This window comes from Dunckerocampus dactyliophorus, chromosome 4, assembly GCF_027744805.1.
Source record: "Dunckerocampus dactyliophorus isolate RoL2022-P2 chromosome 4, RoL_Ddac_1.1, whole genome shotgun sequence".
NCBI classification, from domain to species: domain Eukaryota; kingdom Metazoa; phylum Chordata; class Actinopteri; order Syngnathiformes; family Syngnathidae; genus Dunckerocampus; species Dunckerocampus dactyliophorus.
Genome location: NC_072822.1, coordinates 11263006 through 11290000, shown reverse-complemented (window position 1 = coordinate 11290000; position 26995 = coordinate 11263006). Strand labels below are relative to the sequence as shown.

Sequence of the window (26995 nt, the reverse complement as noted above, 5' to 3'; positions counted from 1 at the left end):
TCCACACTGTGAAACTTGGTTTTGAAGCGCCACTCGCCTGAGGCTTTTCCTGCTGCTCAGACTGAGTGGGCTGCACGGACGGCTTGTCAACATACAAAAATAAAAAACTTCACTCACTCCTTACTTACGGTGACACAAATAGAGATGTGAATGTTAGCAGGAAGGCTGTCTTGTCTGGGCTCCAAAATTATAGGATAGAAATGTAAGCAACATATTACACTTGGACGGGGGTGCAGCTATGCGATATGAAAATAAATGGAGGCAAGTTCAGACTGGATTTACCAAATGACTACACAGTGTGTGCTTTGATAGTTAATGAGAGCCATCAAATATGATATGACACATTGACACTGCCTCCATGGAGTAATATGGGGCACCTTGAACATGTATTAGCTCTTTAATGAGGCCAAGGAGAGGGGAAAAATAACCAAACAGTCCCACTTTACGAGGAATGTGCTTTATGGGATTCCTTACTAAATGCCCCATTTCTATGCAGGAAAGGCTCAGGGTTCTCTCCGCAGAGACAAGGCGCTCGCTTTAACAAGCTTTTAACACCAGCACGTTTCCAGAATTTATGGCCCGATTTGTATGCAGGCATCGGTGGGGGGAGTGGGGGCTGTTGGAGGCGGCGGGGGTTTTCGGGTTTAAGCTGAGGGGGTGAGAAGCCGAAGTAGCTGCTGTGAAATCCATGTAGAATGGGAGATGTATGGGAGACGGCACAGTACTTCTACCTGCATCGCTGTTGTGAATAGAGCGGCCAGATGTGGAGCATAAAGAAAGTGATAGCCTTCTGCATGTGCGTTTACAGCAGAGACCAGAGAACCATTAAGCTGAGAACTTAATATAAGGGGTTTATGGATGCGACATCAGCCAGACCACCTGACCTTTAGTGTTAGCTACCGCTGCCATCTTTGCTACAACATGTTGCCCTGTTAAGGATTGGATCTCAAACAATGAAAAGCAATACCTGAAAGTTTGAAGGAGAATTGTTAAAAATGAGGCTTGAAAATTACTTATTTGACCATTGATCATAGCTACCTGGTCTAACTTTCATTTCAAATAGTTATGCTGAATGCTTGGAGATTGGTTTAATATTGCTGCATTAGTTGTGCAACTAGCGTTCTGCCCTTAAAACGTAGCTACTTCAGCCGTCTTCCGCTTTTAAGATTGAAAAAGCAACAGCGTAATCACATTTCATGAGATGCACTGAACATTCACCAAATTTGTGTCCAGCTTTGAGTCTTTCTTCCATTGGAATCCGCTGTATTTTTAAATAGAGCTTTTGCTTTTCACCCAATTCTCTCTCAACCAAACAAGAGACAGCAGAAGAGGACCAATGAACCGCCACGGTTCAGGTCACATGTTTAGGCATTTGGAACACAATAAAATAGTTACTGAACCGTACTACTTGGTGGAAACTGGGTTATAAAAAAAAAGTTCTCTGATTTGACCTTCAAGCTCAGCTTCCCTAGCCACTTTGCGTCTATTCAGAATTAATTGGATTCTCCTTAGCCTAACAAGAACCGCTGAACATATTGGCAGAGAATTGTGACCTTTGGGATGTTGTTAAGGAACTTATTTGAACGCGGCAGCAGTGGTGGCCCGGGGGGAAACCCTACGTGGTCTCACGGCTTTGCGAGGACGACAATAATCAAGAGTCAAGAGTAAATTCTGCCCTGCAGTCGTAGAGGATGCACGTGGCTGAATGACTGTTTGGGATGAGGGGCTAATGACAGCAATAAGCAAAAGGTGTAGAGGCTGATGACAAGACAGGGCAGGCTCAAATTCCAAAGGTCATTAAGGATCTTCTTATTTGAGCTCGGACTAAATAAATACTAAGTAAAATCAGAACTTTTATGCATGCATATTGGCAGTGATTGCTAATGACAACATTGACAAGGGGAAGCTACCAGATGACTGACTGACATGTTTGTCTTTTATCTGCATTTTTATTTGATTCTAAGAACAGAGTGTTAAAAAGAACAAGTTGTACTATTAGCTATCCAATCCGAGCGTTTAAAAGTGCAAATAAAACCAAAACAAAGAAAGCAGAACAATATGCTTTGTCACTGAATGAAGATAGACTACAGAACCTGTGACATGTAGGGTCAGCTTGCGCCATATTAGAATGCTGTGTTCAGCCCAAAAAAACAAAAACAAAACAGGCACAGGGCAGGCACCCAAGCCGATGAGGTTCACATCGGGCTGTGCACTCTGCCCGTGGCCGAGTACCAATCATCCGCCACAGCAGCGGAGACAGGCTCCCTAATCCGTCGTGTCATTGTTCCCAGACAACAGCGGAGATAGAAGTGAGCAAATGAACGACCAGGCAGCATTAGAACTCATTTCCCCAGGCACAGCAGTCGTCCTGGAGACGCTGTTGCAGGTTTATGGAAAGACTCGCGGGGATTGCGAATTAATCCCCTTGTCTCCTCGCTTTAATTATCTACAGACACACGATTTTAGGAATCACAACTGCGGTCTGGGATTGAGGACAAGCTATGCAGAAAGGTGATAAACCCATCGAGATACAAAGCCCTATAATGATAAGTATAAATACAGATGAAGTGTCATGTGTTACACTGCAGATTATAGCCCAGCACAGATGGCTTCCCAAACATTACTCATTACCTAAATGACAGCAGCTGTAGTTATAGTAATACTAATATCAGTACAGATTGGTAGTGTGCTTGGCGGTTATTTATTCCTACTCCAGTTCACACACCCCCTTCTAGATAAAGAAAACAACATTCATGTATTCATGCCAATTCATTCAACTAAATTCATGTTTTCCGATGACTTTTTTTTTCAGTTAATCTAGACCGTCATAATCCGTCTCATCTCAGTCCCCCCCCCCAGCGCTCAACATATCCAGTCAGATTATACATGAGATCTCAATCAAATTAATCCCATTGATTCATGTAATGCCCTAGTCTCGACCTCTGCAGTGTCAAAGACACCAGGATTTCCATAAATCCCCTTCCTTGAATACCAGACCGTGACATCTGCCACCAAAACCTGCACAAACATCAATACTCTGCTTATACAGACATCAGCATCAGTCTAAATTTAGAAGGACTGTTAAAACTCCTCAGTGTTCTTCACTTGCAGCCTTTCGGCGTGCAAGACTGACGAAGGATGAGAAAGCCAGGCCAATATGTAAGCCAGGAATGCATCACAATACCCTGGCACCGCCTTTCACAGCCTGTGTTTGGTAACAAACGCTGCATTTGAATCTCAATGGAAGCCAGCTGTGTATTGCGTTAAGGTGATTACCATTTGATGACAGTGTAAGTATCACTTTTCAGGGTTCATTCTGTAGCAAGTCTGTCTGGTCATTCCTGGCAAGTGGAGTCAATGTTGCCATACACTGTATAGTACATTTAATGACATAAAAAACAAACACAATCCCTTCCTGGTCAACCTCTGCTTTGTTTGGATTTTCTAACAATATTTCTGGCAGGAAATAATGGAATTTTAGATCATCCATTCTCACATTTGGGGGAAAAACCCCCCAAAGAAAAACATTTAATGCTCCCAGAACTGAGCTCTGTAGTAAGGTACATTGATGCCTTTCTGGAGCTTTGCTCAATATTCTGACATCTTGCATGATGTCACAAACAGTTTGACCTTTTTCTGCAATTATTGAGGCATATCAGTCCCCAAATATTTAGCCGTTACACCCTTTAGCATGATACACTACTGAGCGACTGTATAAAAAGATTAAAAAATTGGACAATTAGTCAGACAGAAAGTAGACGTGGCAGTGCACGGATGAATGGTGCACTGTGCCTTTGCTAAATAATGGTAATACAGTCATGTGGAAAAAATAAGCTTTGCTGTGCTGCCTGTGCTGTTATTTTGTCAGACAAAAACACCACATGGTGGCGCTGTTATTAAACCCCATAATTTGAAATGACTTGAAATTTCTCACACAGCTCAATGCACTTTACAAAACACCTTCTGTGACTTGAGGGAAGGGGTGTCCAAACGTTCTCCACCAAGGGCCGCATACAGAAAAAGGATGCAGCGGGCCACTGTCTAACATTGAATCTAACGTTCATATCTCTATATCGGTGTTATAAAAAGGGCTAAAAGGGTAAAAGGGTATTTTATAAAAAGGGCTAAAAAAAACAACGATTTACATATATTTATAACCAAAGCTTTGTGTTATTAGTATCAACATGTGAGCTTTTTTCTTTACATTGTGCCTTTTTGCTCTATTTTCCCCGTATTTGCAGGTTTTTTTTTGTGTTTTTATTTTATAGTTTTATTTCTACAACATGCCACAGACTAATAATAAACTTGTTGCGGGCCGCAAATGGCACCCGAGTCGCATTTTAGGATGTTTTGCCGAATCACCACAAAATTTGATACAAATGCTTAGGGGACTGACAAGCATATTTTGTCAAATTTGAGCAAGACTGGTTGAAAAACATGGTCGGCATCGAGTAAAACATCTTTGCAGAGGTATGTGCAGGACGACCGTACCGTAATTTCCCCAAAGTCATTGAACATTTGTCTAATGATTATAAAACTTTGAGCATATCCGTATTACGTGTATGCTAGCATGTCTTCCAAAGCAGTTTGAGCATTACCCATAGGGGCACCACAAATGATCTAAGGACATGTGAAAAACTGTTTTTTTTACATCAATCAACTCAAAAGCTGTGATTTTCTCAGCAAAAGCTCACCTTGACATTTCCTAACAAGGCAATTTGAGCACCAGTGGTGGTCGAAGGAAGAGAACTCATCTGCTCGTTTGAAGACACAAGGTATAATTAGACACAAGCTCTGCCTGAAGTCTCATCTGCCACGGTCAGAGATTGGAGCAATTATCTTGGTAAAAGCCTACAGTCTCATCCGCCACAGTTGAGATGAAGGCTGTCACCGCGCTGCAGCCTCAATCTTAATGACTAGAAAAATGAGAGCGGACGAAGCTGCAAAGGGCAAGCAAGCAAGCAGCTATGTTCCTTTCAACATTTCACACTACATCAATCCCATTAGCAGATTGGATTTCGCGGCTCATCCCCATGTCTGATTACCGCCACACCTCAAGAGTCTGACCAACTCCCTCTAATGACTTATCTGGTTATGTGGGTGTTCTTGATAAGAAAATACAACCTTTGACCAAGTTAAACTGCAGGGATTTTCTATTTTGAATAGTTTTACATTGTTTTGAATGGTGCACATACATGACAACTATCTCGAAATCCAACAAAGCAGCCTCAGTGACTTATGTGAAAGAAATCAACAGTAAATAAATACGTGTTAAGCTTCTCATTATAGTAGGCTAATTAAGCATCCACTGAGCCATTTAAAACAACCCCCCTCCCCTCACGCTCATCCATCCAAAACACTTGCTTTTGCTTAGGCTCCGCACTCGATACTAATGTGATGCAAGATTAGTTATTACTTAGCACTGACGACAAACATATTGTTCCAACTAATGCACCGAGATCATGCCAATAGATCGGCTCCCTAATCACATGAACCCCGCGGGGAGAGAAATGGCAGGGGTCCTGTCATGTAAAAAAAACACCCAGTGTGGGCTCGCCTCTATAGGGCCTGCATTCCATGATAAAAGAAAAGCATCTGCTTAAGTGCTCCTTAAAAGCCCAATTGTGAAGTTCAACAGATAGCCCCATCACATTTCCACAGCACGGCCAGCGGAAGGAGCTGCTTTGTCATCAGTTTGGAAAGCTGCCCCTTTTCCACCAAAAAAAAAAATAGATCCACATACACAGACTGAGAGGTGTTTTTCCCCCTTATCACTGCATCTTTACTCAATGTCTTTTCAGAAATTAGTAAGCTTAGATATTTTTTTTGGAACAGCGGTTTTAAAGGGGTGAGGCACTCCTCCTGTGGGCTCAGCAGCTTGACAAAAAAAAAAAGAAGCTCATTATAGATTTTTAGGAGACGAGATATGAGTCTGAAGAGATTCTCTTGTGCAGTTAGTGCAGTCATCATAAGGGCAATATGAAAAGCAACACTATATGTCCCAAAAATATTAATAATTTAAGTTTCTGTTACATGTTAAAGAATGTTGCACATAGTCCTGGACATAGGATGTTTAAACCTCTTGAAAGCCACAAAAACAATTAGAGCTTGAAATGCACAGTATTGGATGGAGATGCTTTATGTTCTGAGAGGAGGCTCACTGTCCCAGACTTTTCAAACCCCCTAATTTAGAAGGACTGTTAATATGCTCAAGGTTGCCTGCACATTTAAATGGCTACTTTGTCAGTCTTGGCTTGTAATAACACGTTGTTCCTCCAGGTGTGCTAGTGAGTCGCTCCTGCACAAAGGAGCTGCTGCTGGAGCACCTGGTGAACCCGTAGACCATGTGGAGAATGAGGACGCTGTCTAATAATATCGTGCACTCTATTGCTTTGGAGTGTAGTAAACGACAATAAAAATATATCATAATAATGATTCTTGTTTATGCCTGACAGCGCAGAAAGATATATGCACACAAGAAGAGGTGACTGTCTCGAAACACGTGACACAGTGTAAGACGTGAAATAGCTGCACACGACATTAACAAGCATTTATAGTCACTGGGAGGAAGCTTTTAATAGGAAAAAAAACACGGTGGACACTAAGTGCGATTCAGAACAGCTGATTTTTTTTTTGAACACCCCAAAGGGAAAAATGCAGCTGTCGTATTTGAAAAAGACCAAACCAGGTCGACTGCTGACCGCAAGAGGAATGACATAAGTCACTGTTTGTCTGGCTTGCACCTTCCAGCCCTGCTTTCCTTTGGCACAAGGTGAATGACCTACAGTCAGCTACAGCTGGGCTGAGAGGAGGAGGTGGAGGAGAGTGAAGGGGGCTCGAAGAGGTGAGAAAACCAAATGTAATTTTTTTTTCTTTTTTTTTTTTAAAAAAAAGAGGAAAACGAGGAGAAGAGCTTCGGGTTGCCCCGTCTCGCCAAGAAAGCACAGGAAGTAAACATATTTGTCAAAATCAACTCAAACACTTCAGTACATTAAATGGCAGTTTACGTGGGGCCGTTATAAAAACGATGATGATCTGTGAACACTATGTACTATGCACCAAAGTCTTCATTCAAATGTCACATGAACGTAAAGGGTATTGAAAAGACAGCTTTATCCAGGAGGACAAGTGTCTGGTCTTTCTTGACATCACCAACTATTAGCCCTGAGTGCTTATTAAAGCACTTTCAGTCATTTCTGCAGGTCTGCGTGATTGGCAACACTGCCTTCTGTATGTAATGGTACCATTGGTAATGGTGCATCTCATGTTTACACTTTCACAATGCAACGTGTGCAAAAAGGAGTAGGAAGAAGCAGGGATTATTTAATTATACCCCTTGTCACAGCAATTTCTAATCATTTGTTCACTTGCTGTGCTCAATTTAGCATTTTTTTAATGTTAAAAGAAAAGGATAAAGATGTATAATAGTAGAGTTAATCTTTGTATAGGTTTTACTGTAATACTAATCAATCAATCAATCAATCGATAAATAGAGAACTAAGAGAAACACTAAGCAACACAAAAGACAATAACATTTTTCTTGGTTGTTGTCAACTAAACGTATACACACACACACACACACACAATATACACGTCACAGCAGTCACTGTTGTCATGATTACCAAGCAGAGCAGGACTGCTTCTCATCTATTTTTCATTTTGAGAAAATAAGTGGAGCTAATCTCCGTCTCATTTTGAATGTCTTCCTGGGATCCTGCCAAGTCTGACTTCCTAGTTCCCGTGTGACTTCCTAAAGAGATGGCATCACCTCAGGAGTTATTGCACCATTTTTATGCCAATCAACGCATATTTGCATCATGGCATCTTTCATTGGATTTAGATTTTCTTAAACTGGAAATAAAACAAAAAGTAGGCAATATGTGGCAGAAGTCCAAAGGAAAACGTACATAGTGTGCAGAACTCAACAGGATTTTTCCGCTTGAGTAGTAGAAAACATGCAAGAAAAAGGGAAGCCAGTGTGTCATGTGATGAGGAAGTGGTGCCGGTAGATGTTAAGTATTAAGAAGACAAGCAGGTGGGTGTTGGGAGAGGTCACGAGTATGTGACCATCACCCCGCCTCTAGTCTCCAGATGTGTCCACATGAAGCAACCAGACGTCATCTAGATTACGAATTATGATAACATCCTCCCAATAGAGTTATGCTTTGACATGACACAAACGCAGCATCACTGACCCCGGGAGCAGGACATCATGTCCAGTAAATCGAAATAAACAGCGTGTGCACAGTCACACATGACAACAATAAACACTGAAGCATTAACAGGAAGTAGCCTCTTCGCTGGCTGTGGACATCTGCAGCCAACCTTGGTTATGTTTACACAAAGCTACAATACACTCATTTTCATGCTGAAGCTGAAAGTAGTGCTTTCTAACCAGCTGCCACATCAGAAATGGTCACATGCATAATAAGTAAGGATGCTAGAGGTCATTTTGGAACATGAATACTTCAGCAGATGGAAAAAAAAAACAACAATCCCCTAAAAGGGATTTGGCAAGACATGGACTTCATCGTGCAGAAAAATGATTATCATGACAAGTCAGATGTACCAAATAATGTGAAGGTATGCAACCCAAAATGGTTATTTGTACACTGACACCATCCGCAGCAGACATCTTTAAATGAAGTTTTCCCATCAATACAGAACTGTACGGTCACAGTTAGGGGAACACAAGCTGGCCAAAAATGAACTTTGCAACAAGCAGAAACTTTTTTTGTGTGTGTGAAGCTTGTTTTTTCCTCCTTTAAAAGTCCACAAAGTCTGCCACTTCATGCCAAACAAATGCACACAATATCCCTTGGAGCCTGGAGCACTGACATCTTCCTCCCAACGCCGATCTTCTCCAAACAAACACAGTCGTGGCATGTTTGCACGTACAATGAGACACATTTCAGTACATACACACACACACATACATACACATACACACAAAAGGAGATTTTAAAAAACTGAACTCACCAGCTTTGCAGGGATCTTTATAGTCGAGCACATCTGATGTGGCAGTGGGCTCCACGAAGTAGCCCGGATCGATCGCCTCCAAATCGATGGCCAATATCACGCCGAGGCAGGGTAGGAGAAGCAAACATCTCGCCGTGAGATCCATGATTGCGGTGGGGGGAGACGGCCAAATGCGAGGGATAAAGGTAAAGGAAGAGAGGGGACACAGATAGAGAGAGAGGCAAGGAGAGAGAGAGAGAAATGGGAGGTTTTTGGGGAAACGAGATCCATCCGGAGGGCGGGTTTAAATTCAACCTCTCTCCGGTGTCTTCTTGGCTCTGGAGGGGGGAGTGATTTCTGTCCTCCAGCTGGAGCTCCAGGCTACTGCCGAGAACTGCTGGAGAAACTTTGATGATATGGCAGCTAGCTCCATGGGGGCGGCGAAAAGACCTCCTTGTTCCTGCGCGCATTTGTATTGCTCTTTAAAGAGACAATATTGTGTGTTATTATTTTTCATCTATTGATTCTAACACCAACATTAAATTGACTTGGCTTGTTGTCATAACAGCTCGTTTAAAAGCAAGTACTTTTAGCTCTTTGCTAAGCAAAGGTAGCTAACGTTTTAAAACTACAACACTACAACAACAGTACATTTAAGGACTCAAATTTGAATTAAGTTTGTAAAAAAAAATCTGACCCTTTTGTTTCTTTCTGACTCGCACGCTAGCAAACAAAACATACAAAACTTGACCATTGCCACAGAACGGAGCACATGAAATGGGTTTTGGCGCCACCCGTCGGTCATAAAGAACATTTAAACCTGATGTCAGGTTGTTGCACAGTGGCACAGTGATCCTTTGTCACGAACAAAAATGCTGGGACAAAGTTAAAAATATCAATAAAATATCGGAAAAAGTTTGCCTTAGAGAATATAATACAGTCTACTCCTACTATTTTCTGGTCCGTATTTTGTGAGTAAAAAAGAAATCCTTAAAGCATAACTGAAGTTTAGCTTTACATGTTTTTTATTTATTTTTCTCAAGCTGCTGTGGCTTCCCTGAAATGTTCTGGCTCCTCCCACTTTAAAGTATAAGTAAATATATACATGTAATGAGTGATGATCCAGGTGACAACATTTTTAGTCCCATATATTATGTTCATGAAAACAATGACTTTATTGCTTTATTTGTTGCACTATTCATGATCACCTTGATCGTATGGATCACATGTGTCAATGGAAGGCCGAGCCACTGCAGGTTTTTCTCCAACCAGTTTCTCCAGCAGGAGATTTAATTGATGAGCTCCTTCCCTCAAATTGAAGGTGTTTATCATTAAAAACACCTGCTTTGGTGGCCGGCTGGAAAGAAAACCTGCAGTGTCTCAGTCCTCGATGGCACGAGTTTGACACCTTGGTATAGACAGTTTTATAGTATGATTACTGGACTGGTCGCCAGCCAATCACAATTGCAGAATGTCAATTTGCATCCATTTCTGTGACTTAATTTGTAAATTATAATTACTAAATGTAATTTTAGTAATGACTTACTTAAAGCTGCCATTCTGATTATTATACTTGGCTAAACAGTCGTCCTGAATTGACCCTAAGGATGCATAAATGCAATAAATTGAACAACAATGATTTTGCATACATTACATAGAGTAGCTTGGATGGCAGCAATGACAAAGTGTGCCTTATATAAGAGGGAAGGGACACAACCCTCTTCATCTTATCTGCGCGCACAATTTAAGACAGGATGTCTGCAGAGATGAGTGAGCTGTATTTACGCCGCCGCTGTAAACATGGCAGTTGAGCATTAGAACAGGCTTTAGAAAACACACACGAGACACAGTATGGTTATTGGCTTTTTTTTTTTTTTACTTATGACAGCTCAAACAAAATAATATGGCACTTTATGAGAAAATACTGAATGCAGAGGACTGAATATGATCATGATTTGGAATGACCTATGCATTAAAGCTCATGTTAATGGTCTATCATAGCATATAAGCAAATAAGCAGTAATCACTGTAAAGACTAACTTGGATTTCATTTGGTAAATAATGCTCTGGTAATGACATTCATAAGACATATACAGTAATTCAAGCCAGTGATGTGCGGTGAGGTTCATGGCTGGGGAGGCACCTTTGGAGTTGTTTTTTTTACGGTATGTCAATACAGGTTGCTCATTAAGAGCATAACCCCAAAAAAAGGATAATGACCTCCTGGTGAGTTTGAGTATATAATAGAGGTGAAATTCATTCATTCATTCAGCAACGCATAAAAATATATTGAATGCATTTAATTTTCTGCTAGCTAGTGCGAGTAGAACGAAAACAAAACAAAAAGCCGCTGGCTTTTCCTCTGTGGAAGGACGTCAGTGACAAGCGCCTTCCAGGTCACGCCCGCAACCCTTCAGGATGCAGCGGTACTGCAAATAATTACATCTCACTTACATTAAAGACATTAGACAGGCTGTAGAAAGTCATGCGTATAATGTTTCTGCAACATTATATTATTGGTGACATGCTGACAAACAGAAACTGGCAGGTGCCATGAACCAACTCAGTGTGCACTCAAGAAGGTAGATGGGGCTTGTGCACTAAGCCGAGAAGCCACGCTCATGGGGGCCTCACCTTAGGTTTCTGTCCTGTAAATGATCAGGAAATCTGCAGATTTTTACTCAAGAAAATGTTAAAAACGATTGGAATCATATATATACAGTATATATATACAAATAAATGTATAATAAAGTTAAATGGACAAATATTAATATTTAGTTTGTTATTATTCATTCTTGCACTTTTCATCATGAGCCTCATCTGCCTCCCTGACTGCACGTCACTGATTCAAGCTGACACTACAGTTAAACATACTACACAGTAAATGACGTGTAAGAGGCTTTATGTTGCATCTAGATTGCGATTTCACACCGCAAATGTCCACTTGTGCAGCCCTGTGTCTCTTGCAGTTGATCTTGTCACCTGGAAGCTCAAGTGACACTACAACTGCATGACTTATGCACCAACCACGAGCACATCCCACATGCGTTATAGGGAACGTCAGCAGTTTGGGGGTGGAAACCTTGATCACTGCAAAACAAGGGCACCAATAAATCCAAAAAACAGACTTATACTGCATACAGTATGTATGGTCAAAGTGTACAAAACAATACATTTACTATTCAGATATTTTATGTGGTTCAGCTTCCAACACCCAATTTAGATGATCTCTGATATGATTTGCTGAAGTCACAATTTATTTCATTATCATAATCATGTCAGGCTTTTCCATTTGTGCATCATAATTGCACATGGTGCCACAATGAAAAATGATGACTACGTTATCGCTTATCTGCTCATCTGGATGTTCTAAACACACGTTTTGTCCGGGCAGTGGGAGTTACAATTAGCAGTGCTCACACACATTTTGTGTTTATCAACATACAGTCACAAAAATTATGATCTCCGAGGGCACTATCCTGATTATTTAACTGATATTGGTACAGGAAATGTGTTAAAACACGCACATTGTATGCAAGACATCCAACAAATGGGACGCACCTGACACTCATTGTTCTGAGCAGGCGTCTCCACTTCACCAGCTTGGCTGAGGGATGCTACTCTGCTCGTCTGTGCTCCTCGAAGCATCACTGTTATGGATGCGGGGGCTTTCTGCCCTAATGACAACACACAAATACAAACGCTCAGCACTAAATGTTACTTCTCTGTGCCGCACTAAAAGACACAAAACGGCCTTTTTTTTGTTCGATGCAAGGCACACTGAAAACTTGACAAAAAGGAGAATCAATGCAAATGTGTAGGTTTTAGTTGAGTGGGAAAGAAATGCGGCAAATGCAGTTGATGCAAACTGAAGATAAAGGCAGGGGAAACAACACAGAAGCGATTAACGACCAGTAAGATTCCAGTTTTTATTGTAACTTCAGGGACAAAAGTTGTGAAAGGTCAATACATCTCGGCACGCGTCCTTTTGCATATTACATGCAGGTGATTCAGTGGAAGGTTTACAAAATATTATGGAATGATGGGGCAAATAAAAAAAGAATGACAAACCAGACGACAAAAACATAATGACCAACTTGACACACAATTATTCTCTATCATACAGTTTCATACATTTTCTACATAAACATAGTATGTTGAACATAAGCCTGACTTCTTCATGAATGTGTCCCCAGATGCTGTGTGGCTGGCCTGCTATCTAAAAACCTCCCCAACAGTCAAACAAGCCACACACACACACACACACACACACACACAGTCATTAGAGCTGCCCTCTTACACAACCATGCTTCATCTAGCGTTTCCAGCAAAAAAAGATGAAAAAAAAAACCCCTCGGCTGTTCAGCGCGGCCGTCGTGCTTTGGCAGTTCTAGACATACCGGCGGTCTGGTTGGTGATGTGGGCCAAGCCTGGCAAACTGCTGGCGAGCTTGGCCAGTCCACCATTTGTTAGGAGCTGGTGGATGGCGTTGGTTTTAGCTATACCCCCTGTCGTGACCACAGGCACCGCGCGGAGAAGAGTGCTGCTGCTGGTTGAGACGGTGCTCAAGACCTGACCCTGGGGCTTGCCACAGAACACCTTAGGATGAAAAAGCAGACAAAAATCGATCAAACTCACAATTTTTCTACACGATATATAAACTGGTGCAGAAGTATTTGGACAATAACAATTATGATTTTGCCCTTAAAGAGATTCATATATACGGTCGTCCCTCGCCACATTGTGGTTCAAATTTCGTGGCTTTACTATCACGGTTTTTCAAAAATATATGAAATAAATCATGCTGTTTCATGGTAGAATATGGCTTATTAGTTAAAAGTATGTTTATTTATATGTTTATGCATATTTAAGCAAATTGTATGTATTTTTGCCGAAATTAAGCATTTTCAAGCATAAAAATGGCAAAATAAACTAAAATACAAATAAGTCATTAATAGAAGACGCATTCAAATTGTTTTTTAAAATTTCGATACCTATCCAATGCGCCGACCGTAACTAACAGCTGCGAACACCAATGAAGAAGCCGGTGAGAAAAAAGAAACGGCTACAAAATTTGGCTTAACTTTGGATTAGCTTTGATGCGCTATGTCTGGCTTCCTATAAGGCAGTCAGAATCAGGGAGGTTAAACAATAAATTAAGTCTTTCTCATGCCAATGTAAGCGAGGGTTTCAGAATGCCCGCTGATGTGGAAGTTCGGTGTAAATAAATGGAAGTTTATTCATGTACACAGCGCTACCTTAAAAGCAAGTACACACTCTCTTCTAGTGTACTAAAAAAAATAAGGGCGTCGTAAAAAAAAAAATAATCTTACGCCAACATTGAGGCAGCAAAGTATACTCATGCTAATATGGTGACTCAGATTCATGCATATATACATCCATCCAGTGTCACGAGGGAATGCTGGAGCCTATCCCAGCTGACTTCGGGCGACAGGCGGGATACACCCTGGACTGGACGCCAGCCAATGGCAGGGCACATATAGACAAACAACCATTCCCACTCCCATTCATACCTACGGACAATTTAGAGTCTCCAATTAACCAGTCATAGAAAAAATGATTAGACCACCCTTGTTTCTTCAGTTTCTTGTTCATTTTAATGCTTGATACAACTAAAGGTACCTTTGTTTGAACAAATACAACAATGACAACAAAAATAGCTCATATGAGTTACATTTTTTGGCAGTACAATGCTATGGTGGACAATGCTGGACTTCAGGAGAAACCCCCCTGCACTCTCCCCCCTCATAATCCTCAACAGTACAGTGTCTAATGTAGACACTTTCAGGTTTCTGGGAACCACAATTTCTCGGGACCTAAAGTGGTCCTCCCACACAGACACTGTACTACGTCAAAAAGGCCCAGCGGAGGTTGTACTTCCTACGACAACTCAGGAAGTTCAATCTGCCCCAGGAGCTGCTGATCCAGTTCTACACCGCAATTATTCAGTCTGTTCTGTGCACTTCTATCACTGTCTGGTTCAGATCTGCAACCAAACAGGACAGGAACAGACTACAAACGACCATCGACTCTGCAGAAAAGATAATTGGAGCCAACCTTGCCTTCATACGTGACCTGTATCGGTCTAGGGGCCAGGAAGCGGGCAGGAAACATCACTGCAGATCCCTCACATGGCAGACACAAACTGTTCAAACTCCTCCCCTCAGATAGGCGCTACAGAGCACTGTACGCCAAAACAACCAGGCACAGAGATTGTTTCTTCCCCCAGGCTGTCACCTGAACATATCAGTGTTGACCAAAAAAACAACAACAACAAAAAATCACTTGAATGTAAATCCTGTTTTCTTTCATATAAATACCGTCTCTTTGTATAAGTGCAGATAATGTCTCGGTTTATTAATCACACACACACTTGAATTGCAATGTCATTATATTATTTTCCCTTTGCACATCCCAATGTTACGCTTCCCCCTCCTTATTGCTTCCCCCTCCTGAGACGGCGGATGGTGGTCCACAATCGTTCTCTCGTTCCCCCAAACTCCTCAAACATCCAAGTTCTTTCCTCAGCGACCGCCAGCGCCTCAAACCGCTTTTCCTGCCGGTACCAGTCAGCTGCCTACAGAGCCAAAAAGGCCCGATAGGACTACTCTTTCACCTTGAAGGCATCCCTCACCGCTGATGTCCACCAGAGTTCTGCGATTACCGACCATATTACGGCCACAACTCTGATCAGCCGCCACGACAATGGAGGCACGAAACATGGCCCACTCTGAATCAATGTCCTTTCAAGGGAAAACCAGGTCCATATATCTCGCTCATCATCAGGGTTTATTTGAGCTAAGCTTTGTCTGGTCCCTCACCTACGAGCAGTTTTTCCATGGGTCATGGAAAAACATCACAACTCCCATCACAACCCCCTGACAACTTAGCTCCGAAGATCATCGGAACACGCAAACTCCTCCACCACCACCACCACAATAAGGTGGGAGCTAAGAGAGCCAACACTAGGCAATTTACTGATAGTCAATGCAAGAGATTTCAAAGATTATATGGCTACATTTTTAGCAATATTTGTAGTTTTTAATACCTCTCTCGGAGTGTTAAACCTGTCATTATCATCTTTGTAAAGGAAGGTGATGCTCCTGTATTGGCTATTATTAGATCATGCACACCTATTAGGTGTACATGCATGTACAGTATAAGCACCCTAGTTTTAGGCATCAAAATACAAACCAGGCTTTATTAAATTTGTTGTGCAGCATAAGTTGTTGGCGTGAAAGGGCCTACGCTTCTCAAACTTGTAGGCTAATTTCCTGTCATACCTGTGTGCTTCCTGTGTTGGCTTCTGCAGAGGGCAAGCTAGGTGCTTTGGTGACGATCTCCTGAAGACTGAAACTTAGGCCTTGGAGCAGACTGCTTGCGGAAGGTGCTGCGCACACACACACACAAAAGCAGTGAAACAATAACAGATCAAATTATTGCATTCAAAAATGAAATAAATAAAAAAATCTCCATCCCAGCCCATGTGCCCGTGCAGACACGACAACCTCAAAACACACAACACACACAGCACAAGTCCAAAGGGTAAAGTTCAGGACAAGTGAAGTACAGTGATGGCGCAAGAGGTACTCAATGATATTTGCTTCAATATGCTCACTCCAAAATGGTCACAATTGCTCTCTGTGGTGGTGGTGGTGAGGCAAGTGCGCGGTGGAGGCTATAGCAGCACAGTTGAGCGTAAAATTAAGCGTGCAGGGCAGGGGGAAGGCAGGGCAGAGATACCTTGGGCAGTAGCCGGAGCTTGCACCTGGAATGGTGTGGACGACCCTGACACCATGCAAGGTTGCGCGCTGTTGAAGGAGCTGGAGCCTGGAGACAGGGCACCAGACACCTCTGAGAGACTACCAGACCTGCAGTGACACACATAACCACCAGTCTACTGAAGAGCCACCTCAGCAAGTGCTCTGTGGTCAAACCCTCAACTCTCAAAACTCTGTGCGCAACAGCCCCTCTGCACTAGACACACCCCTGTCCAACTAGGTGGGAGTGGGACGTGGGTATGGTTAGGCGTTTAGTATTACACTGCTCATTATAGCCATGTACAGCTGGGCAGGATAGCTTACCGCTGGCCTGTGAGAAGTCCTGAGAGCTCCTTGGCTCCGACCACAGTCTGTCCCATTGATAATGCGAGAGGCTTTCCAGAGACACCAACTGCAAAATAGAGCATTCAATTTAATTTAAGTCTGATACTAGTTGGGCATCAATATACAAATGGCTCTTTTCAGGGTGTCATAATTAGGGGGTTCACAAGACAAAATGATAGACAAGATTGGATCTATGAGAATGAGATGAGATTTTAACATTATTTAACAAAAAAAAGTACAATGAAAGCGATAAAATCCATCGAACAATGGAAAAAAAACAAGGTTGATAATTTTGACGCCTCGATAAATTGACATGTACGTACGCTTGTTCCATTTACTGGTCTTGCTGTAGCACACAGGCTGGATCACAAGAGAGTTCACTCTGCTTGTGTCTCTGAGCGTATTGGCTGTGTAGTCAAATTAAGGAAAAGAGTGAGCCTCCTGTCAGCTATTCAGCGTCTTTGTCACAGTCACGGTACGTGGAGGCGGGGGGTAGTTATTGAATACAATGACTGCTAGCTAGAAGTTAGCAACCAAACGCTAATATGAAATGAAAGCACAAAAGCGGTAGTTTCTAAGTCGAATGCCACAGTTCCAGTGTGGATGAGCTGTGGGGCAGTTGTCCGGGCAGTTGGCGTTTGCTGGGGCGTTTGATCGGTGAAGTGAATGCTCGCGATACCCAGTGTACGTGAAGTGATGACGCTCCGTGATAAGTGCTATAGCAGGCATCTTCTGTGCCTCACACAGATAAAACATTTCACTGCCATCTAGTGGCTCATATGTGACATGACACATATGAATATGATTGAATCTTGAATTAAATGTTAAACTGAGTGATAATATGGTCTAAATAAGGTTGAAATTATCCATTGTCGATAATTTATAGCACAATTATCGACCAATAAAATCTGTATAAAACAGGCCCAGTAGGTCCGAATTAAGACGTTTTGATAGAAGTTTCATGCAGCAATCGTGTTTTGATCAGACAAATCATAATTAACATTGATCAAATGGAGACAGCTGGGAATGCCGAGTGCAGGTAAGATTGCAACGATCAATCCTGTCCTGTTCCAGCCACTTTCATAGTACGTGTGGTATCATTCACAGTAGCGATGCCATCACTCGCAGTCTGATAAACTTCTGGCTGCCCTCTTCCCACAAGATATCTTTTTTTTTTTTAAACAAGAAATATCGTCACATTTTAATCTTGCCAGACACCCCTAGTCATAATACAAGATAACTTACCTTCATGTGCAGCTGGACTGATGCTGCCCCCTGCTGACTCGCTTTGGGAAACAATTGTGACCTTGATCTTAGCCCGCTTTGATGCTTTGCTCTGTGTAGGACTTGGTGTTTGCCTTCTCTTGCCACGAGGCCTCAGTTCATCTCTGTCCAACGCCTCCATCTGATCGCTTGTCACTACAGAGCAGGACATGGATGTTACTGATGTGACAGTACAGGGTGTAGGAAACAGTGAAATAGCATCATCCGTCTGCCAAAATCAGTCAACAGAATGTGTGGAAGTTAAAACAGAATCAAAAGCAACAGTAAAATGTTGACAGCATTTTATATACATTAATGATTGAATAAGGCTACTACAAGTACTTGGGAGGCCTGGGGGTGATCAAGCAGTCGGTTACAGAGAGTATCTGTCATTTATTAGTGAGGATGTCTTTATTTGTAGAAATGCATTTGATATATTATTTTAAAGTTGACACTTCAAAATTATATATTTTTATAACAATATCATACACTTATATAATGTTCCAATGTTTTTATATTATTTTACTGGTATTCAATGATAATTTAGCTGTATCAGGAAATAAAAATTTGTTTCAATACGTCAGAATAAATCAAGATTTAAAACACCACACTGTGTTACTTTGTTAGTCTACGGCAGGGGTATCCAAACTTTTTCCACAGTCGCATACCAAAGATCAAAGAACGCAGAGGGTATTTTTCAATTTTGCAAAAAGGCTAAAAAAAAAAAACTTGATATATACAAAGACAATGTTTTCTTTTATTATTCATTGACATTTCAGCTTCTTCTCTTTACATTTTGCCTTTTTTTAAATATATTTTTCCTATTTTTGCAAGGTTTTTTGGTTTAGTTTTATTTCTATAAATGTGCCAGGGTCCAATAAAAATGGACTCTGGGCCGCATTTGGACATGCCCTGTCTTTGGCAACACATGGTGTATCAGATGTCATGTTACAGCCACTGAGTGGGAACACCTGCTATTTTTTGATGAGGCATTTATTTGCTCAAGTGGATGACACGAGGCATCTATTAAAGCGGGGGAAATATGTTAAACTGCCGTGTCTGGGCTTGACATATTTTTGTCACTATGGAAACAATGGGGCCTGTGAAAGCCAAAGAGAGGAGGGAAAAGAAACAAAAGGACAGAGAGAGAAGGGGATAGCCACTTACCAAAAATACAAGGAGGAGTACCAGGAGGAAGGTTTTTCCTCACAAGCATGTTTTGTTTCATAAATGCAGCAAACTGAGCTGGAATGAATTGGAAAAAGAGAGGAAAGAAGGCCAGAGAGAGGGAGATTGTACAAAGAGGAGAGACAAGAGTATTTCAGTCACGTTCCATCTTGCCCCATCAGATGTCGTGACATGATTTTTTTCCCCCCTAAATATTTATCTACAAATCACTTATTCCCCTGTTTTCACACACCATCATGTCTCTTCAGCTATGCCACACACTTTATATTAAAAAATTAGTTTCAGGTTGTGGCGGGGAAGCTTTGCACATGCGTTGGTTAATGTGTACTTGCAGTGTAGGTCTTGTCTTACCTTGGGCCTGCTTGTGGGAGAGCACTGTGCCTGAGCGCTGCATGTGAGTCTTCAAAAGCTGTGTGGCTGTAATCAGACTGGACTTCTGAGCGGGGGAAAGACCAGTCTTGGGTTTTGGACTTGATGTGGGACTGCTGCAGACACTAGACAAATCCTGTAGAAGAAAGCAACGATTGCGATATTGTTGTTCGTGATGTGCTCCGATATGAAGGGCTGGAAAAACTGACTTGAAAACACTAATTCTGGGCTTTTGTTTTCCACAGTGGCATATTAATTTTGATGCAGATAAAAATGTGAATTCATCTATAAAAACGGTCACCAAGTGGTAACTGACTGACCTCTGACCCCGATGGGGAGATGGGGACTCTCAGGGCGGGTGAGGAAGGTCGTCCTCTCTCCATGTCAAAGGGGACTTCTCGTCGAGGCCTCCTCTTCTTCTCTGTGTCCATGTCTCTCGTCTCCCCTGAGCCATGGCTATGGCTATCTGCTCTTGTGAGGACGCCTGACAAGAAGTCTGCAATCTCATCCTGTTATGCAACAACAAAAAACATTTGCTGTTTGGGTTTCAATAGCTCTGTAGAACATCAAAACTATACACGAAGAGGAAAATATGGTTTTCAAGAACCAACCTGAATGCAGCGGTCAACCATTGTCTGCGTCAGTCCCTCTGATTTCATTTTGGCAGAACTGATTCTGTGGAGAGAATATTTATTGTTACCACCACCACGACATACATGTTTTTGGAGGTTATATATCACATACTATGACTCACCTGATATTATCATCAGCTCCTCCCACCACCACCATGCTGTTATCTGCCCTCAGTTTCTCTCTGAATTCCTCCATTCCTTCGACGCTACACTGCAGAGCGTTTTGACCGACCACAAACAACACTGGAGTCTTCATGTCCAGCAGTGGGTCATCCACATCCTGCAAGACAGTCCCACAACAACATCACAACTACTGACAACACACCATGGACAGCAAAGCATGAAAAATATACAATAAATTCTTTGAGGCCTTACCCCTCTTGGACCGTTGACTGTCAGCAGGGGGAAGCCAAGACAAACCACAGCGGTCAGATACTCCATAAGGGACACCTGTTGAAAAGTTACTATTAAATCAGCTTATGATATTTTCCATTTTATGGAAGCAAAGCATAAAAATTCCACAATAAATAATAACAATGTCACAAATATAAGAACCCTTACATGACAAGCAATGAGCGCCCCGGCATTCCAACCAACCAAGATGAGGGGTTTGTGGGGGAAGTGACTGTGAACCTGGGAGTGAAATTGATTTAAAAAAGGAAACGTCAAGCCACAGCACGAACATTTGACACTGTTCCTCTTTTTTCCTGACACACTGTATTTACCCGTGTAATAACTTTCAAAATTGAAACACAATATTATAGGGTCAAAGTTAAAATATGTGAGCACATTATGTGAAAATGACATCATTTAGACTACATTCTTAAATAGTAATAATTTAATCTTGAGTATGAAGTCTTGGGTTTCAAGCTCATTCTTTCCATGCAAATAAAGAGAAAATAGTGCGTTGCTTTAACAGTAGGTTCACATGATGGTGTACTATTAAAATAAATGTTATGATAAACAGGAAACGCTCTGAAAACAGTGATAAAAAACAATAAAAGCAGCAGAAATGGGCATAAACCTCTATGCCAGCATAAAAAAATTAACCGCAACTCTACCTCAATGACCTTTGCCCTGACAGTTCCCAGCATATGCTCCAAACACTGTGTGATGCCAATATTGGCACCGCTGGTGACATGAGTGTGTATGGGGATGACCTGATATAGAAACAGATGACATCAACAGTTTGAGAAAAAATACGACCAGAAATGTTGGCATGGCAAGTGATAGTATGCAAGTGACACCTTTCCCAGACAGGAAAGCTGCGACTGCCAGAATCTCATTCGCCGGGATGTCGACAGGGCCGGATTTGTTGGACTTGATGGTGCAATGAGGATTAGCGGTGATCCAGGGAGCTTGCTCTGAAACATTGTAGAAGAAAGGCAGATTTTGGAGTTTAAGCTGTAACAAACCACAAACTAAATTAAATAGTCTTTCTTTGAATGGTGGAATTTTACTGGTTTGTTTTGGGACAGAACCCCAACAGCTGGGTCCCAGGGACGTTTCAGTAACAATGACAGGGCCTCAGCACTGGGAGCACCCGTCTTTGCAGACGGCAGCAACATTCTGTCAATGAGTGAGGGCAACTTCCCAGACAAAGAGGGGGTGAAAAAAAAGCATGTTATCAAAAATCTCAAATCTGGGACAGACAGTGGCCCATTCATCTGACATACCTTGCTTTTCAGAGTCTGCAGAACATCCAAGTAGGCTGCAAGCATGGCAAGACTCAGCGATTCAATCAGAATGGTATGTAACCACTGTGTCAGCTTGGTGTCCCAGTTAACGCTTGCTAATGCATGCCGCACCTTTCTGGCACATTTGTCCACAGCTATCCTGCGTAATATTGGCTCGTTGGGCGCCTGAGAGAGATCACACAACCATAAGGCAATGATGTTGTGAATTATTATAATGTAATGGCCGAATTATGCGACAACAAAGTCACCATGCCAGCCCTTCCAATGGCGTCCTGATCCATTTTTAGCTCTTCAGCCAGGGATAAGAGATTGACGTGCATTTCTCCACCAAAATGCCAGTGGCATTGTTTTTCCTGAGCGTGAGCTCTCATCTCTTTGACTAGCTATTTAGCTTCTGGTGTAGTAGTAAACAATGGCAACTGAAGTGGCGTCCACATACAACTAATATTTATTATATAGGTGTTCATATTTGCAAACTAGTTTTTATTATTATTATTATTTTTTTTTTAATTATTGTTTGTCTCTGTAGTCGTATTACGACATGCACCAGCTGTCATTCATTAAGAACTTGCGAGGAGCGATCGCATAACAGTTATTCTATGACTGAGCTACACGAGCATGTGCATGCAATCATGCTTGCCTTGGGCCACCTATTCCACTCGTGCCCTTCTGAACTTGAGCACGGATCAGGGCACTCACACTAGCAAAATGTGTCGAACTTCACGTTACAAAGTTACAACCGTTGATTTAGTGGCAAATTCTTCATAACAAAGAGGGGCAACTTACCTTTTCATTGGCCAAGCGAGCTAGCCTCTCGATTTGAAGTGCTTTCAGAACTTTATTAAACAATTTGGTCTGAGCGACCGACCACGCCGTCCTGTAAGAACAATGATTATGTCAAAATAATGCACTTTGATGAAGAACCTGCATTGCTCTATGTGCTCGGCTTACTTGTTTATGTGCTCATCCCAGTCATCAGGGGGTGGCGGACTATCTGCTACAGTTCGAGCAAATAGAACATGTCGCTCGCACTCCTTCATCACGCTCAGAGCTTTGTTGTTATCATACAGAGGAACCGGTGTGGGTGTGACCGTCTCCACATCTATTAAACCTTCAGTGTCTCTGCAAAAGAACACCACAAATTACTGCAAGTTGCTCCGTTTAGAATCTGAATCTGTATAGCCCAAGTAGACACTACAAAAAAAACTCACGGCAAAACTTCAGGCTGTCGTCGAGGGGTGACAAACAGCGTTCTGGTGGGACGGGCGCTACTGGCATCGGGGTGAGCATTCCACGGTTTGGCGTAGCTGTGGTCCAGACACACCAAATCCAGCTCCCGCTCATGAGCCGACAGCTGGAAGAGCAAGGACGTCGCCATCTTTCTTGCAGAGATCTGGTAGTCCTTATCCCCACCACGATGCATCGTCCCGTTGCCCCTAAACCACTTGGGTTTAACAAAGAGCTACAGGGGAGGTAAATTGACCAGTCATAAGCACAGAACACATTCGTTTCCGTTTTTAATCGTTTTCAAAGCAAAATCACGTCACAGGGGTTCCAAATTCATAGTTAATTTATTATCATCTAATTGACTAGCATGTCAATTGTTGATCGACGATTCAGGTATCATTAGTCATAGTTGAGCAGGAATTGCACTCCGCATCAGACCACTATTTTTACTTCAAAACCAGAGAACAGGCGAGGTTGTGAGTGATGTTTAAGCATCATTATTGGACCTTTCATTTCTGTAATATATTTCTTTTCCGATGCTTGCAGGTGCTTTGTGTTCTACACTGAGCACCACCCGTGACTCTCATCAATATAACACCATCGTATTAGAATGTTTTGTGAGCGCCGTGACGGCTTAAACCGTGTAAAGCGCGTAAATAGATTGTTAATGCATGTTGAAAAACACATATTAGCGAGGAAGGTACACACTTTGAGACGCCAGTGAATGCAATGAGTGGGTTGGCCTAGCATGCTAATTTTAGCATTGCTAGCTACAAGCTTGAAAAAACGCTATGTTGCTCACCTTTGGCTTTATCGGCCCATTTGTTGCCGCTGCGGTTTAAAGTCTCGTTGTCTACCCGACCAAGATGAACAAACACATACTTGTTGTTAATTAACTGAAGTTACATAAACTACATACAGTATGTAGTGCGTGTTCACGTCCCTTGTTTTTGTTGTGTGGAGTGTTGCCATGTAAGTGGTCTGCCGTCCCCCTTAGGCTTCGTGAAACAAAATCGGCTAACCAAGCTTTCTTTGTACCAGAACTGGCAACCCAGGATGTGGCGCGTTATTTGTTTCTAAATGGATTGTGTACTTCTCAGCTGCTCTCTGGGTATGCAATTCCATTACTTTATGAGACTTAATAAAATACATTTTCCACACTACATTCAATTCATATTTAATTTGTTGTCCATGTCAAGTTTGAAACCATTAAAGTGGAGGCGCTAAATAAATAAATCAGTCAAGGCCCGGTTTCGCATGCAGGGCATAAATAAAACCAGGACTATACTAATCTGGTTTAAATTAACCCACACGAATCCAGTTGCTTTCTGAGATGCCATTAACTTCAGATTAACTGGTTCCAGACTACAGAGTCTTTGTGAATTTGCACAAAGTATCGGTGTCGAATCGGTATCGCTGATACCAGCCTGAATTTGACCCAGTATCAGATACCAAATCAGTGGTATTGCACATCATGAATTTTGTCAGCCGTGGGCTGAAAACCTGGAGTGGAATTTTTTAATACCTATGCGTTTTAGGCTGAATCTCAATTCCAACACTTAGCCCTTCCCCTTGTCTTACCTATTGTTCACCCCTACCCCTTAAAACCGAGGGCCAAGGGGAAGAAGCCGCTTAGAAATGGGACACCACTGATTCCACTTGAAAATGTATCAAATATACATATAAAATAGAAATAACAATATAATAAACTTAATGAACATCAACAAATGTATAAACCTTATTATTTAAGCTTACACGGTTAGCTAGCTTGCTAACAATGACAGGAAACAGCACGAAGGAATTGATTGACAATGGTCTACAGCCAATCAGGGCACAGAAGACAATGGGCGGTGCAGACAGAAGAGAAGGAAGACAGAGAGACACAGCAACCCAGTGCTAAAGCACAGAACTACAACACTCAATTTCCCACAATGCAATTCTTCTTAAAGAGCCAGCACTAAAATTCCACCTACTAAAAAGCCACCCACTAACTAAAAAGTCCACCTACCCCTTTGTTTCAAGTCTGTTCCCCGACCACACTTGGTTTCTAGGGCTGTACACCCCTTAGCACTAACCTCTTATCCCCCTTGGTTTAAGGAGAATTGGGACACCACTTGATGCTAGTGAACGCGCAAAACCTTGAGGGAAGGGGTAAGATAAGGGGTAAGAGGTGGAATTGGGATTCAGCCTTAGCAGTGTGTGTGTGTGCGCCTAACTGGAGTTTGGCCCCTGATCTACAGTATAATGGCGAAAAAAAAGCGAAAAAAAAACTTCAGTGAAAGCAAGAAGACACTTTTAAAGAAAATTATTTCCAAGTAGGCCTATCCCATAATCAAAGACAAAAATGATTCAGAAACCAAAAAACGGAATGCATGGATGGCAATTTTGAATAAATATAACTCAAATGAAAAGATTACTAACAGGACCCTCCAACAAATTCAGGTAAGAATAATTTATTTTTTTATATAATTTTAAATTATCTACAGTATGGTGTCTTGATTGTACTATTCACTCCCTTTGAAATGTGTAACTTCTCAGCTAGGGCTTAATGCCTGTACGGAAAACTAGTGTTAATATGTTCCTTGTAGAATAATGATGTGCCCAATGAACTTTTACTTCTTTTTTTAAGTCTTGCGCTTTTCCTGCAAATGATCGTATAATGTTTGATGTTTTCTCTCTATTGACCTACAGAGGTGGTGACCATAAGGTGAACACCCCTAACTTCTCCCTATTTAATTCCAAAGGCTTGTGCAGGGCAGAAACTGTCGTCCTTCATTTTCATCATCTGTGACCTGATCCTTTTTTTTGTCATAAAATTAAATGAAACCTACAGCAACTATGGTAAGTTTAGGATATGATTTTTACAAACTTGGGATAGTAAGTTAACAGCAATGTTTTAACATATGCTGACTGAAAGATGTATTTCTGTTCCTCTAAGAGAACTTATCTGTCTCTGGCTTTGCTGCTATGTGCCCTGTTGCCACTATCAAATGCAGCATGCAGCCGATGGTTGGTCGCAGGTAAAAAAAAAAACAACCCAAAAAACAACAATATTTGTTACTCTGTACCCATTAAAAACACGTGCATATGTTTGGCGATGATCATCATTCTTTCTACCCTTTAGAGGATGCGACACATTGCTTTGATGAGGTTGACAACAAGTGGTACCCCATTGGATCGAGTTGGAGGAACAGTGCCTGCATGGATTGCAGTTGCGGTGAATGTTGCGATGCGTAAGTCCAAAGGCTGCACATGCCCTAGTGTTTCATTGTTTAAAATGTCGCTATGTTGATTGTGTGTCTATTGTTTGTTTACAGGTATAGCACTCCCGTACGATTCCCTGATGATTGTGTGTCAGTTTTTGACCGTGTGGCATGTAAATACAATGTTCACAAGAGGGATAACCCGGATGAACCGTGCAGAATTTTTGCATCGACTGGAAAGTGATGAAGAAAATGACGTCCCTCACTCACCCTTTCATACATTTGCATCACGAGGAGCCAAGCTCATGGAGGTAGAACGTGTGATGTACTTA

At 41.9% G+C, this 26995-nt stretch overlaps 2 protein-coding genes across 4 annotated transcripts in view; both read right to left on the bottom strand.

Annotated features, from left to right (window-relative positions):
* The window catches only part of bmp1a (bone morphogenetic protein 1a), a 36825-nt gene extending 27465 nt beyond the window's left edge, over positions 1–9360 (bottom strand). Inside the window, exon 1 of the mRNA XM_054773892.1 lies at positions 8980–9360. Coding sequence (XP_054629867.1) covers positions 8980–9124 — 145 coding nt within the window. The 5' untranslated portion in view covers positions 9125–9360. The remainder of the gene's footprint in view (positions 1–8979) is intronic.
* Positions 9361–10813: 1453 nt separating this feature from the next.
* Positions 10814–25156, bottom strand: kansl3 (KAT8 regulatory NSL complex subunit 3). Of its 3 annotated transcripts, XM_054774584.1 has the most exons (22): positions 24263–25156; positions 23445–23695; positions 23185–23355; positions 23020–23110; positions 22213–22398; positions 21997–22125; positions 21784–21900; positions 21598–21696; positions 21098–21169; positions 20912–20986; positions 20659–20816; positions 20516–20579; positions 20225–20413; positions 19887–20040; positions 19515–19592; positions 18330–18503; positions 17064–17151; positions 16723–16850; positions 16263–16369; positions 13359–13557; positions 12520–12635; positions 10814–12048 (listed from the first exon to the last, which is right to left on the bottom strand). In XM_054774584.1, the coding sequence occupies exons 2-22, from the start codon at positions 23654–23656 to the stop codon at positions 12046–12048; spliced, it is 2610 nt and encodes an 869-aa protein (XP_054630559.1). In that variant the 5' UTR covers positions 23657–23695; positions 24263–25156; the 3' UTR covers positions 10814–12045. The 3 variants fall into 3 exon arrangements, with proteins under 3 accessions (XP_054630559.1, XP_054630560.1, XP_054630561.1); XM_054774585.1 differs by lacking the exon at positions 19515–19592 and having other exon boundaries at positions 24263–25149; XM_054774586.1 differs by lacking the exons at positions 10814–12048; positions 12520–12635; positions 16723–16850 and having other exon boundaries at positions 13411–13557; positions 24263–25138.
* Positions 25157–26995: the final 1839 nt, after the last annotated feature.

Bases quoted from the DNA above. Each gene is read 5' to 3' on its own strand.
- kansl3 (XM_054774584.1), bottom strand. From the start codon at position 23,656: ATGCATCGTGGTGGGGATAAGGACTACCAGATCTCTGCAAGAAAGATG. The intron at 20,817-20,911 runs GTAAGGCCTCAA...ACTGTCTTGCAG, and splicing joins CAGTCAACGGTCCAAGAGGG to GATGTGGATGACCCACTGCT. The intron at 12,636-13,358 runs GTATGTCTAGAA...TGTTGTCATTAG, and splicing joins CATCACCAACCAGACCGCCG to GGCAGAAAGCCCCCGCATCC.